At 37.5% G+C, this 13485-nt stretch overlaps 1 protein-coding gene across 1 annotated transcript in view; it reads left to right on the top strand.

Moving 5' to 3' along the window:
* The window catches only part of LOC131801548 (dual specificity protein kinase splA-like), an 83890-nt gene extending 71589 nt beyond the window's left edge, over positions 1–12301 (top strand). Inside the window, exon 4 of the mRNA XM_059120320.1 lies at positions 11797–12301. Coding sequence (XP_058976303.1) covers positions 11797–12301 — 505 coding nt within the window. The remainder of the gene's footprint in view (positions 1–11796) is intronic.
* The last annotated feature ends 1184 nt before the right edge of the window (positions 12302–13485 follow it).

Raw genomic sequence — 13485 nt, 5'->3', positions numbered from 1 at the left:
TCTGGTCGCTTCTGTACTTTTCGAACCATTTCAGCTGATGTTGCTGTTTTCTTTCGTCCACTTCCTTGACGTCGGGCTACGCTACCAGTATTACGGTAACGAGCGATAGTACGAGACTCAAAAGTTTTATTCACATTTAAATGCTGAAGTGCTCTAAAGATAGCAACTTGTGTCTTTCCAACTAAATATAAAGAAATCACGCTTGAATTCCATCACGAATGAATTTTTTTCTTGAAAATTCTCACCAAATTGCTTTTGTACTCTTGTAAACAATATGAGCTGTCACTGATATAATTATAACAGCTGTCGGACGAGTGGCTTAGAAAAGACATTAGCAGTTTGAAGTTTGTTGCAGTTTTCTTAATCTCACCCTGTATATGTTTCCTTCGACACGATAGGCCGCCCTTAATATGCAAAATACGATATATTTTGGCACATTAGGCCGAATTTGTCCTGGAATCAAATACGCCCGTCCCCTTTATTTTTAGCCCAGAAAGTAACTTATTTGTACTTTTTGGTACATTTCATTGTCGATATCCACGTTTGAATTGTTTATCAAATTTCTATGAAAAACTGTTTTTTTTTCTGATTCTAATTTAATTTAAATATTTTTAAAAGAAAAAAAATGGCGATCACTCGTTTTCTCAAGCCTCTTGGAAGATTTTGAAATTGTTAATTTTGCCTAAGTTTTTTTGACCGTTTTCAATTAAGGCGCACAATTTGGTTCGTTAATTTGTGTTTTCCGTTTTTTTGTTTTTCGAATTTGATGAAATTTTGTTTCGGAATTCTGAAGATGAAAGTCATGAAAGTTATGAAAGTTCTGAGAAGGAGTTAGAGAGAGAGAGATGGTAGTTTTGAGAATTTTCAACTTTTGCCAGTTAAGTTTGAGAGTGTTTTGGAAAGGAGTTTGAAGTGTTTGCAATGAATGTTTATGAATTTTTGTGAGTGTTTTTGTTTTGTTTTTCTTTTTTGGAAGGAAAGTGTGAAGAATTTTGGTTTTATTATTTTTTGTGTTCGCGCGGTTCTCATTCGTGTCGTAAAGACCTTTTGCGTGTGTGTTTGGGTGTGTGTTTTTAGTGTAGATGTGTGTTTTTTTGGAGTTGGAGATGGAGAATGGATTTTGAAACCAACACAACAACAATTGGTGTTCGATTACTCCCAATTGTGTGTAGGAATTTGTTAATCACAATTTTAAGGGGATGCGAGCAACCCTTTCGTGTAGAGGCTTTCGAACCGCCGATGATAGGACTTTTGCAAGTTTCATTTATTCGAATTGTGTTTGGAAATTGCAAATGAGAATTATATGAAATAGTTTTGGCCAATGATTCAACCTAATATGAAGGGATGATCGCCAGGGGAAAACCGGTTTCATATAAAAAGGATCTGTTATTCTAAAAATAGAACAAAAATACCTCATCATGAACGGGGTGGAATGAACGAACAAAGACTACGTCCACTAAACTTTTAATTGTGCAACTTATTTCTCTTTTGTTATGATTTTTTGAAGGGTAATTTGTGATCTATTTTTAGAAATCTAGTTTTAGAGAGAGGCACAAACGAGTCCATTGCAGTAATGATCTTTTACTGCACATCACAGGCAAATTAATTTTTTTGTCATTAGATTGTTGATTGAAATCCTAAAAAAAAAATTCCAAAACATAAAAACATACTCCAATCTGGGCAAACCTAAGAGAACAAGCTTCTAATATTTATTTTGCCCTCCACCCTAGAACGACTCGAAATGTCCGCCAGAGATTCCATAATGTATATATATTTTTGATCAATATTTAATCTATGTATAAACGTTGATTGAAATAACAGACTGACTAACCTAGAATCAACGCCCGGACAACGCGTCTGAAACTATAATTTTGCAATTTTGCACAAGGTGGCACAAGTCTTGATACGTAGGCATGTGCTGAGTATTAGTTTTTGGAAACTCATACTAAAAGGGTACGAAAAGTACTAAAATGTACTAAAAACAACTTTAAAAGTATCAGCCGGTTTTGTCGGCAGATGAAAACCCCTAGCCTTGAGTTATGATTATTCCAAAATGTCGACCCTTTATGGGAGAGGTTTCGAAGAAGTTGGCCAATATTGTCCAATTCGTATCTGACTTAAGTCTGAAATTAATGTACAGCGTGCCATATTTGGACTGTATCGTCTACTTCCCACACAAGTACAGGGGGAGATGAAAACAAGTAAAAATACATTAAGTTCGGTCGGGCCAAACTTTTAATACCCTCCACATTAGGGTAAAAGAAACATTAGAAGAAATGTGGCAAAAACCATTAAAATGCCGAATATAAGGAGGTACCGTTATATGGGGGCTACACCAAAACGTGGACCTATAATTACAATGTTTCGCCACACGAACTAGGACCCATTATGACCCACAATTTTTAGACAAATCAGTGAAAAAATGTGGCAAAAACCATCAAAATACCGAATATCGGGAGGTACTGTTATATGGGGGCTATACCAAATCATGGACCCATACATGCAATGTTTCGCCACCGGAGCTGGAACCCATTCTGACCAACAAATACCAATTTTCAGACAAATCCGTGAAAAAAGGTTGCAAAAATCATCAAATTACCGAATATCGGGAGGTACCGTTATATGGGGGCTATACCAAATCATGGACCCATACATGGAATGTTTCGCCACCGGAGCTGGAAACCATTATGACCGACATATACCAATTTTTAGACAAATCCGTGAAAAAATGTGGAAAAAAACTAAAATACCGAATATCAGGAGGTACCTTTATATGGGGGATATACCACAACGTGGACTTATACATGCAATGTTTAGCCACACGCTCAGGGACCCGTTATGACCTACAAATACCAATTTCCAGACAAATCCGTGAAAAAATGTGGCATAAATCATCAAAATACCGAATATCGGGAGGTACCGTTATATGGGGACTATACCAGAACGTGGACCGATATATCTCATTTTCAATACCAACCATCCTAGACACAATGCAAATAGCTCTGCTAAATGTTGGCGCTCTACGTCAAATAATGTGGGCTGTATCGTGATTTCAACAGACAGACAGACAGACGGACAGACAGACAGACCGACGGACATCGTTAGATCGACTTAGAATTTTATGCTGATTATGAATATACATACTTTATGGGGTCTAAGACGAATATTTAAGGATGTTACAAACGGAATGACAGTGGTCGAAAAATGGCTCGTGATCTGAACATATCACAATATTCCATTCGGCAAATATTGAAAAATGAACTCGGGGTAAAGCCATTGAAATTCCGAAAAGTGCAAGAACTTACACCGCAACAGACAGAAAATAGACTCAAAAGAGAGGAGATGAGAAAACATTCGTTATTCGCAGTTTGTAAACAAACAAAATGATCGTGTTTACTTGCCAAAGCGGCCGCTGAAAATGTGAACCTTAGGTTGGCCACCAGAACTCAAGCGTCGATCATTGAGATGGTGTGGGCCGCCATAACAGCCGATGGTCGCTCTCCGCTCGTATTAATCGACCGTGGCATCAGAATAAATGCCGAATATTATCGCGAAAATATTCTGGAGGGTGTATTAAAGCCTTGGGCATGCAAAAATTTTGGCCGCAGACATTGGGCCTTGGTCACACTCAGCACGCGCCACCCAAGAATGGTTACAAAATGAAGTTGCTCGCTTCATTTCCAGCGCACAATGGCCACCAAAATCTCCGGATACCAATTCGTTGGACTATTGTGTCTGGAGTATTTTGGAAAGCAAGGTTGGCACTAAAAAATACCAAAGTGTCGATCACCTCAAGCAAGAGCTTCGCCGGGAATGGGCCAAAATACCGCAGAGCAAAATTCGGGCAGCGTGTGACGGTTAGGCCTGTGACGGTTATGAAGGCCATAATTCGTGCCAAAGGTGACCAATTGAAACAAATCTAAACTTATTCTGAGATTTGATGCTATTTCCGACATTTTTGATTTCTTTCAAGAAAAGTAAAAAAATGGCAGATAGACGGACGACAGACATGCCCAAACCAACTGAGAATGTGGTGTTCTATGCACATCATCAAAATGACTTTTCTCGTTTCCTTTAGCATGTTATGTACAAATGCACAAAGATCCCGTACCATAGTGTGGCGTTTTTTTATACCAACATTGAGGGTATTTTTTGATGGTATAGATTAACGTTTTCGTATGGCCTCCATATAACGGTACCTCCCGATATTCGATATTTTTATGATTTTAGCGACATTATTTACCGGAATTATTTCAAATTTCGTATTTAGAGTTCGTAATGGTTACTACAACCTACAGGGTTGCCCATATTCGATGGACCTTTGGGCCCATTCCAATCGACGAGGCTTGTCCGCAGGCAACATTCTTTGCGTCAATTGAATTTTGTACGGGAACAACTGCAAATCAAGACGAATAATCCGTTGTAAGGTGGACCGGGCCATGCCCAACTGTTGAGGACGGCGTTTTTGGGATGTTCTTGGGGATCTCTCAACACTGGCTCGTACGGCAGCGATATTCTCGGCCGATCGCCTTGGTCGACTTTTATATGGCCTCTTCGGATTAGAAAAAGCCTTATCAGTCGAAAATTATTCGTATAAACGCTCAATGGTGTTCTTAGAAGGCGCACTTCTCACATTTTTTTTTTCACAATTGACTTCTTTTGTTGAATGTAAATTTCAACTATTTCAGAGCGCTCGTGTGGCGTGTATTGGTTGATGGTAAAAATCTGCTTGGACTGACGCTTCAAACTCGGTATGTCATTAAGCGATGTGACATGTCTGTCAAAAGTTATGGCGTTGCCAGATGGGTCCGTCGAATATGGGCAACCCTGTATGACAAAAAATGTTGTATGCAGGTCCACGTCTTCGTATAGCCCCCATATGACGGTACCCCCCGATACTGGGTACTTTATGATTTGTGCTACATTATTCACTGGAAATGTAACAAATTTCGTATTTAGAGTTCGTAATGACAAGAAAATGTTTACTTGTTATATTAATGTTAATTTTAAATGGATTTTTTAATTGATTTTCTGAGACAAAAATTAATAGACAATCCCTTCAAAATTGTATGCAGTTGAATAAAATACAACAAAACTATTTTTTCTTATCCAAGAAAAAAAAAATGGTGAAAATGGTATAAAAACCCCCGGAGAAGCATAACTGAGATAATATTTTATTTTAAGAATAATATTTCTTTAATTTGTTTACTCTCTTCAAATATTATTCTTGTCGGTTAAAGTGGATACGAGCTGTTTCTCACATACCCACTCCATGCGTTCATATGGGTGTATGTGTTCATATTCCTCCTTCACCGAAACAAAAAACTCCTGACCTACCAACACCAGTGGGTTATTGTTCCGTGTTGAACAATAACCGTGGCGTTGACTATGACAGGTGTTGTTCCAGTGTCATGCTTACTCACTCACCTGTCGTCGTCACCATTGCCGTCTTAGATAAACACACACCACAAAAAATACAGCCACCACCATCCTCTTTCCAAATGCCTGCAGTGACGACCGGCACATGCCATAAACGCAGTCGAACTAAACAGCTGCTAGAGTTTCAGTGTTGGTGGTTTGTCGTCTTCACTCCAATGTCTTCGTTGCCTTATGGAAAATAAAAAACCGACAAAAGAAACTATTTCAAAAAAAAAAAAGATAATCTCTTGGGGAGTTCTTTGTAGGTTTAATGTTAGACTTTTTTTCTAGAAATAAAAGGTAATGCAGAGGAATTTTGAATATTACATTCTCGTTTGTATGTTAGGAGTTTTGTGTTCATTTTATGGTTTGAATGCACTTTAAAAAATAACACGCACTTTTTAGAGCTGTCGGCCTGCCAGTTTGTACTTTTTTTTTTTGAAAGGATGTTAATATTTCGTTTAAAGGCATGTTCACCTGTCCAACCATAATTTATGGCAGTTTTTGTTTTATTACAAAAGCACTCAATAATGGAATAGAAAAATGGAGTTTATAGGAGAATTACATGATCTCCTCTATTGAGGTCCTTTGTCTACTTATTTAATATGTATAATGAATACTATACTCTATGCAACAAAAATTCATTTTTTTAGTAATAACAGGAAAAACGCAGTCGATTATGAAAGTAAAGCTAAGAATAGAAAACAAAACATGATTCAGAACTTAGAAAGTTTAAAGGATTTGGTCCTTTTCATACCCTCCACCGTACATAGTATGGAGGGTATATTAAGTTCGTCATTCCGTTTGTAACTCATCGAAATAATCATTTCAGACCCAACAAAGTATATATATTCTTGATCAGCGTTAAATTCTAAGACGATTTAGCGATGTCCGTCTGTCTGTCTGTCCGTCCGTCTGTCTGTTGTAATCACGCTATCTTTCGAATGAATTGAGATAGAAGGCTAAAATTTTGCACACATGTTTATTTTTCCAGTAGGCAGGTTATGTTCGTAAATGGGTCATGTAGGTCCACGTTTTCATATAGCCCCCATATAACGGTACCTCCCTATATTCGGTATTTTGATGATTTTAGCGACATTATTCACGGGAATTGTTTCAAATTTGGTATTTGAAGTTCAAAATGGATACTACACCCTACGACGGAAAATTGTCTGTGCAGGTCCACGTCTTCGTATAGCCCCCATATAACGGTACCTTCCGATATTCGGTATTTTGATGATTTTAACGACATTATTCACGGGAATTGTTTCAAATTTGGTATTTGAAAATCAAAATGGATACTACACCCTAAGACAGAAAATTGTCTGTGCAGGTCCACGTCTTCATATAGCCCCCATATAACGGAACCTCCCTTTATTCGATATTTTGATGATTTTAGCGACATTATTCACCGGAATTGTTTCAAAATTGATATTTGAAGTTCGTTATGGGAACTACAGTCTGTGACAGAAAATTGTCTGTGCGGGTCCAGGTCTTCGTATAGGCCCCATATATCAGTACCTCCCTATATTCGGTATTTTGACGATTTTAGGTACAATACCCACCAAATTTGTTTGAGATGTGGTATTTGAAGTTCGTAATGGATGCTATAGCCTGTGACAGAAAATTGTCTATGCTCGTCCAGATCTTCGCACAGCTCCAATTTAACGGCACCTCCTTATATACGATATTTTGATGATTTTAGCTACTGTTTATTTCAAGTTTCGAATTTGAATATGGTAATGGCTTATGGCAACAATGCCTATGTATGTCCACGTCGTGTAGACCCCAATATAACGGCTATATTCGGTATTTTTAAAATTTTAACAGAATTTTTTGAGGATTTTATTTTTTAAACAAGTAAAAAAACATTAAGTTCGGCCGGGCCAAACTTTTAATACCCTCCACCTTAGGGTAAAAGAAACATTAGAAGAAATGTGGCAAAAACCATTAAAATGCCGATTATGGGGAGGTACCGTTATATGGGGGCTATACCAAAACGTGGACCTATAATTACAATGTTTCGCCACCGGAGCTGGAACCCATTATGACCCACAAATACAAATTTTTAGACAAATCAATGAAAAAATGTGGCAAAAACCATCAAAATACCGAATATCGGGAGGTACCGTTATATGGGGGCTATATCAAATCATGGACCCATGCATGCAATGTTTCGCCACCGAAGCTGGAACCAATTATGACCAACAAATACCAATTTACGAACAAATCCCTGAAAAAATGTGGCAAAAATCATCAAATTACCGAATATCGGGAGGTACCGTTATATGGGGGCTATACCAAAACGTGGACCTATAATTACAATGTTTCGCCACCGGAGCTGGAACCCATTATGACCAACAAATACCGATTTTCAGACAAATCCGTGAAAAAATGTGGTAAAAAAAATTAAAATACTAAATATCGGGAGGTACCTTTATATGGGGGCTATACCACAACGTGGACCTATACATGCAATGTTTTGCCACACGCTCAGGGACCCGCTATGACCTACAAATACCAATTTTAAGACAAATCTGTGAAAAAATGTGGCATAAATCATCAAAATACCGAATATCGGGAGGTACCGTTATATGGGGACTATACCAAATTATGGACCCATACATGCAATGTTCCGCCACCGGAGCTGGAAACCATTATGACCCATAAATACCAATTTTTAGACAAATCGTTGAAAAAATGTGGTAAAAAAAAACTAAAATACTAAATATCGGGAGGTACCTTTATATGGGGGCTATACCACAACGTGGACCTATACATGCAATGTTTTGCCACACGCTCAGGGACCCGCTATGACCTACAAATACCAATTTTAAGACAAATCCGTGAAAAAATGTGGCATAAATCATCAAAATACCGAATATCGGGAGGTACCGTTATATGGGGACTATACCAGAACGTGGACCGATATATCTCATTTTCAATACCAACCATCCTAGACACAATGCAAATAGCTCTGCTAAATTTTGGAGTTCTACGTCAAATAATGTGGGCTGTATCGTGATTTCAACAGACAGACAGACAGACAGACAGACAGACGGACAGACAGACAGACGGACATCGTTAAATCGACTTAGAATTTTATGCTGATTATGAATATATATACTTTATGGGGTCTAAAACGAATATTTAGGGATGTTACAAACGGAATGACAAAGTTAATATACCCTCCTTTCCAAGGTGGAGGGTATAAAAATTACAAATTCGTTGCAAATGGTGGAGGGTATTAAAAGTTCGGCCCGGCCGAACTTACTGCTTTTTTAATTGTTTAAATTGACTTTTAAATGTGATCTTTATGAGTCAAAATATTCTACAAAATTATTTTCACAAATTTTCTATTATGGGTCTCAGAATATTACCCGAAAGACATAAATTTATATTGAAATCCATTTATGTAAAATTCATTTTAAAAGGACAACATCAAAAACGAATTATTCTTCATAAAATTTCACTATAAGTCACCAAAAAAAAGGAAACACGAAAATATTTCCTAATTTCGTGATGGTTTTATCTCCGGTCCTTTTCGAGTTTATACAAAAAAAATTTACATAGAACTTCGTTCTAGACAGAAAGTCTCAAAGGAGATAATAATCTACACCAAATTTTACTATAAGTCTCAGAATAAACTATGCATCAAGGCACAGTGCGTTTCTACGAAATTTACATTTGAAATTTATATTCTAACAAGTTAAAAAGAAGAAGTTCTTTTGGAAGGTACCCCCTCCACCATTTGGAAGGAACTTGAAAAATTAAAAAAAAAATTAAAAATAAAATCCGATAAATACCACTTAAATGAAAATCGTTATATCGGGACTATACAAAGATGTGGATCTGCTTACGAAATTGTTTTGTCATAGGCTGTAGTACCCCTTACAAACTTCAAATACGAAATTTGAAACAGTTCCCGTGAATAATGTCGCTAAAATCATGAAAATACCCAGTATCGGGAGGTACCGTCATATGGGTGCTATACGAGGAAATAGACCTGCATGCGAAATTTTTTGCCAGAGGTTGTAGTATCCACTAAGATCTTCCAATACGAAATTTGAAATAATTCTGGTGAACAATGTGGCTAAAATCATGAAAATACCAAAAATCGAGAGGCACCGTCATATGGGTGCTATACCAAAACGTAGTCCTGCACAGACAATTTTCTGTCATAGGCTGAAGTAATCATTACAAAATTCAAATACCAAATTTGAAATAGTTCCTTCAAATAATGTCTCTAAAATCTTCAAAATACCCAATATCGGGAGGTACCGTTATATGGGGCTATACGAAGACGTGGACTTACATGGGCCATTTTCAGCTTTATGCTGTAGTATCCCTTACAAACTTAAAATACCAAATTAAAAACAATTCCGGTGAATAGCTTCGCTAAAATCATCAAAATGCCGAATATCGGGAGGTACCGTTAATGGGGGCTATACCAAAATATGGACCTGTACAGACAATTTTCTGTCGTAGGCTGTAATATCCATTCCGAACTTCAAATACCACATTCGAAACAATTGCAGTGCATAATATCGTTAAAATCGTCAAAATACCTAATACCGTTTTATGCACAGACAATTTTCTGTATAGGTTGTAGTATCCATTGCGAACTTCAAATGACAAATTAGAAACATTTCCGGTTAATAGTGTCGCTAAAATCATCAAAATGCCGAATATCGGGAGGTGACGTTATATTGGGTTCTATACGATGGCGTGGACCTGAACGGACAATTTTCTCTCTTAGGCTGTAGTATCAATTACGAACTTCAAATACCAAATTTGAGACAATTCCGGTGAATAATGTCGCGTAAATTGCCAAAATACCGAAAATAGGGAGGTACCATTATATGGGGGCTATACCAAAACGTCGACCTATATGGCCCATTTTCAATACCAAAAGACCTGCAGACATAATATACATTTGAGTAAAATTTTATCAACCTACTTCCTTTCGCTCGGAAGCTAGAGTTATTTCTGCAGACGGACAGATGGACGGACATCGCTATATCGACACAAAATTTTATGCTGATCAAGAATATATATACTTTGTTGGGTCTAAAATCTACAGGGTGAGATGAAAAAATTCAACAAAGTCAAAAGACATAATTTTTAATTTTTTTTTAAAAAAAACTTTATTAAATGGTCGCAAAAAATGTCAGAAATAGCATCAACTTTAGAATAAGTCTAGATTTGTTCGAATTGGTCACCTTTGTCACGAATTATGGCCTTCGAACGGCTAATGAAACCGTCACACGCTGCCCGAATGTTGCACTGCGGTATTTTGGCCCATTTCGGGCGAAGCGCTTGCTTGAGGTGATCGACACTTTGGTATTTCTCAGTGCCAACCTTGCTTTCCAAAATACTGCAGACACAATAGTCCAACGGATTGGTATCCGGAGATTTTGGTGACCATTGTGCGCTGGAATTGAAGCGAAGAACCTTATTTTGTAACCATTCTTGGGTGGCGCGTGCTGCGTGCGATGGTTCTCAGTCCTGTTTGAATGTCCACGGTCTGCGGCCGAAATGCTTTAACACCCTCCAGAAAATGTTCGAGATAATATTCAACATTTATTCTGATGTCACGGTCGATTAATACAAGCGGAGAGCGACCATCGGCTATTATGGCGGCCCACGCCATCGCCATGACCGGCGCTTGAGTTCTACTGGCTAACCGAAGGTGCACATTTTCAGCTGACCTCTTTGGCAAGTAAACACGATCATTTTGTTTGTTTACAAACTGCTGGATAACGAATGTTTTCTTATCGGAGATAACCAAATTCGGCAGTTCACCACTTTAGGCCAAGAGAAGAAACTCTTTAGCTCTTTTGAGTCTATTTTCTTTCTGATGCGGTGTAAGTTCTTGTACTTTCTGGAATTTCAAGTGCATTACCCATGGTTTTTTTTTTATCAATTTTACCACATTTTTAAAGCCATTTCCCTTTAATGCTTATTTTTATTGAGATTTCATTAATTAAATTTAATTTCATTTAAATAACATAATTTCAAATTAACTTAATTTCTTTGAACTAAAAAAATACAATATTTATTTCATTCGTAACAATCAAATCAGTGAATGTAAATTTCCCCATCAAAACATTTGCATTGCAGAGTAGTAGCACCCCACACCCACACCGAATATTTACTAACCTAACACAAACAAGCCTATCACCACAAAATCAGTCATTCAGCCAGGCAGGCAGCCACTCAGTCAGTCAATAAATAAATATTTACACAATTCTCTCTATGATTACATTTATTTTTTTTTTTCTGTTTTCTATTTCCAATCTCAACTTGAGACTACTTACGCTGAATATAATTTCTTACGATTTCGAATTTTTTCAATTTCCATATCATTCGTTGCAGGCGCAAGGACAGCAGTGCTCTACAACGTTCCGCTAGCATTGATTCCTTTGCCGAAGTGGTGTGGAGCGATTCGCCACGACCATCGCTGGAAATACCCCGACCCGTGGTGGCACCCTTCAGCAAGCGTCCCTCGGCCAGCAGTTTGTACAGCAATTGCAGTGCTTCGTCACAAAGTGCCCAATTGAATATCAATGAGCTGTGTGTGGGTGGCAGTGGCGGTGGTGGTGCAGGGAGTTGTGGCATGACATCAGGTGCTGGGCTTGGGAGTAGTGGTAATATTGGTGTTGGTGGTGCCATGGTTGGCATCACCACCAGTGCCAATAATCGGCGTGAGAGTTTACTAAGTCCATCGTCCACCCGCCGCAATAAGCTGACAAGAATTATAAATGGTAAGTCAGAAGAAATGTTAGATTTAAAACGTAACCTTTGTGGGGAAAAGGTGTGTTCGTTGGTTATGAAAGGTAAGGAAAATTCTATGAAAAGTGAAGGCGATGGAAAATGGTAAAAAAGAAGTCATATTTTGATAATAAGCATACTAAAAAAAGTAAGAAAGGGCTAACGTCGTCCACATCCGTTTAAGTGAGCGTTTGTCTAATTGGACAAAAATCCAAACGTGCGAGGTTGACTAATATGTATTTTTATACCTTTCACCATAGTATGGAGGGTATATTAAATTTGTCATTCCGTTTGTAATACCTCGAAATATACATTTTAGACCCCACAAAGTATTTATATTCTTGATCAGCATAAAATCTTATGTCGATTTAGCGATGTCCGTCCGTCTGTGGAAATCACTCTAGCTTCCGAGCGAAATGAAGTAGATTGATAAAATTTTACCCAAATGTATATTATGTCTGCAGAACTTCTGGTATAGAAAATGGGCCAAGTAGGTCTAGGTTTTGGTATAGCCCCCATATAACGATACCTCCCGATATTCGGTATTTCGATGATTTTAAGCGACTTTATTCGTCAGAATTGATTCAAATTTGGTGTTTGAAGTTCGAAATGGATACTACAGCCTAAGACAGAAAATTGTCTGTGTAGGTCCACGTCTTCGTATAGCCCCCATATAACGGTACCTCCCTATATTCGGTATTTTGATGATTTTAGCGACATTATTCACCGGAATTGTTTCAAATTTGGTATTTGATGTTCGTAATGGATGCTACAGCCTATGAGACCTTTTTAGTCCTGAAAATGCACAATTCATTCTGTTTGCCAAACTTATTTAATCAAAACTTCAGACTTTCAAGGTTTTATACATTATACAAATTTTTCCTCTTTCGGATAATATGAAAATTTTAACTCTTTTACACCTTAAAGACTTCAAAGTCTTTCATTTTGAAATTTACTGTGAAGCATAGAAGTAAAAACCATGCCATAATAGACCCACATCTTATATTTCGATCGTAAACTATGTCAACGTCTCAATATGTAAACCCTAGAATCCAACAGAGACCTCAATATCAAATTTCAGGATTCCAGGTCTATCCTCAATACTAAATTTCCAAAACCACCTCTATATCTCAATTCCAGGTGCCAAGAGAAATTTGAGGACTCCCTTCACCCTATACCAATTTAACTACTTAGTACTTATTGTACAAATATAGGAAGAATTTCTCAACCACCAACATATCTCAATCCCAGAAACCAATAATCAATATCAAATTTCGAGATTCCAACTCTCTC

This window comes from Musca domestica, unplaced genomic scaffold, assembly GCF_030504385.1.
Source record: "Musca domestica strain aabys unplaced genomic scaffold, Musca_domestica.polishedcontigs.V.1.1 167, whole genome shotgun sequence".
Lineage (NCBI taxonomy): Eukaryota > Metazoa > Arthropoda > Insecta > Diptera > Muscidae > Musca > Musca domestica.
This window is presented reverse-complemented; position numbering and strand designations above follow the sequence as displayed.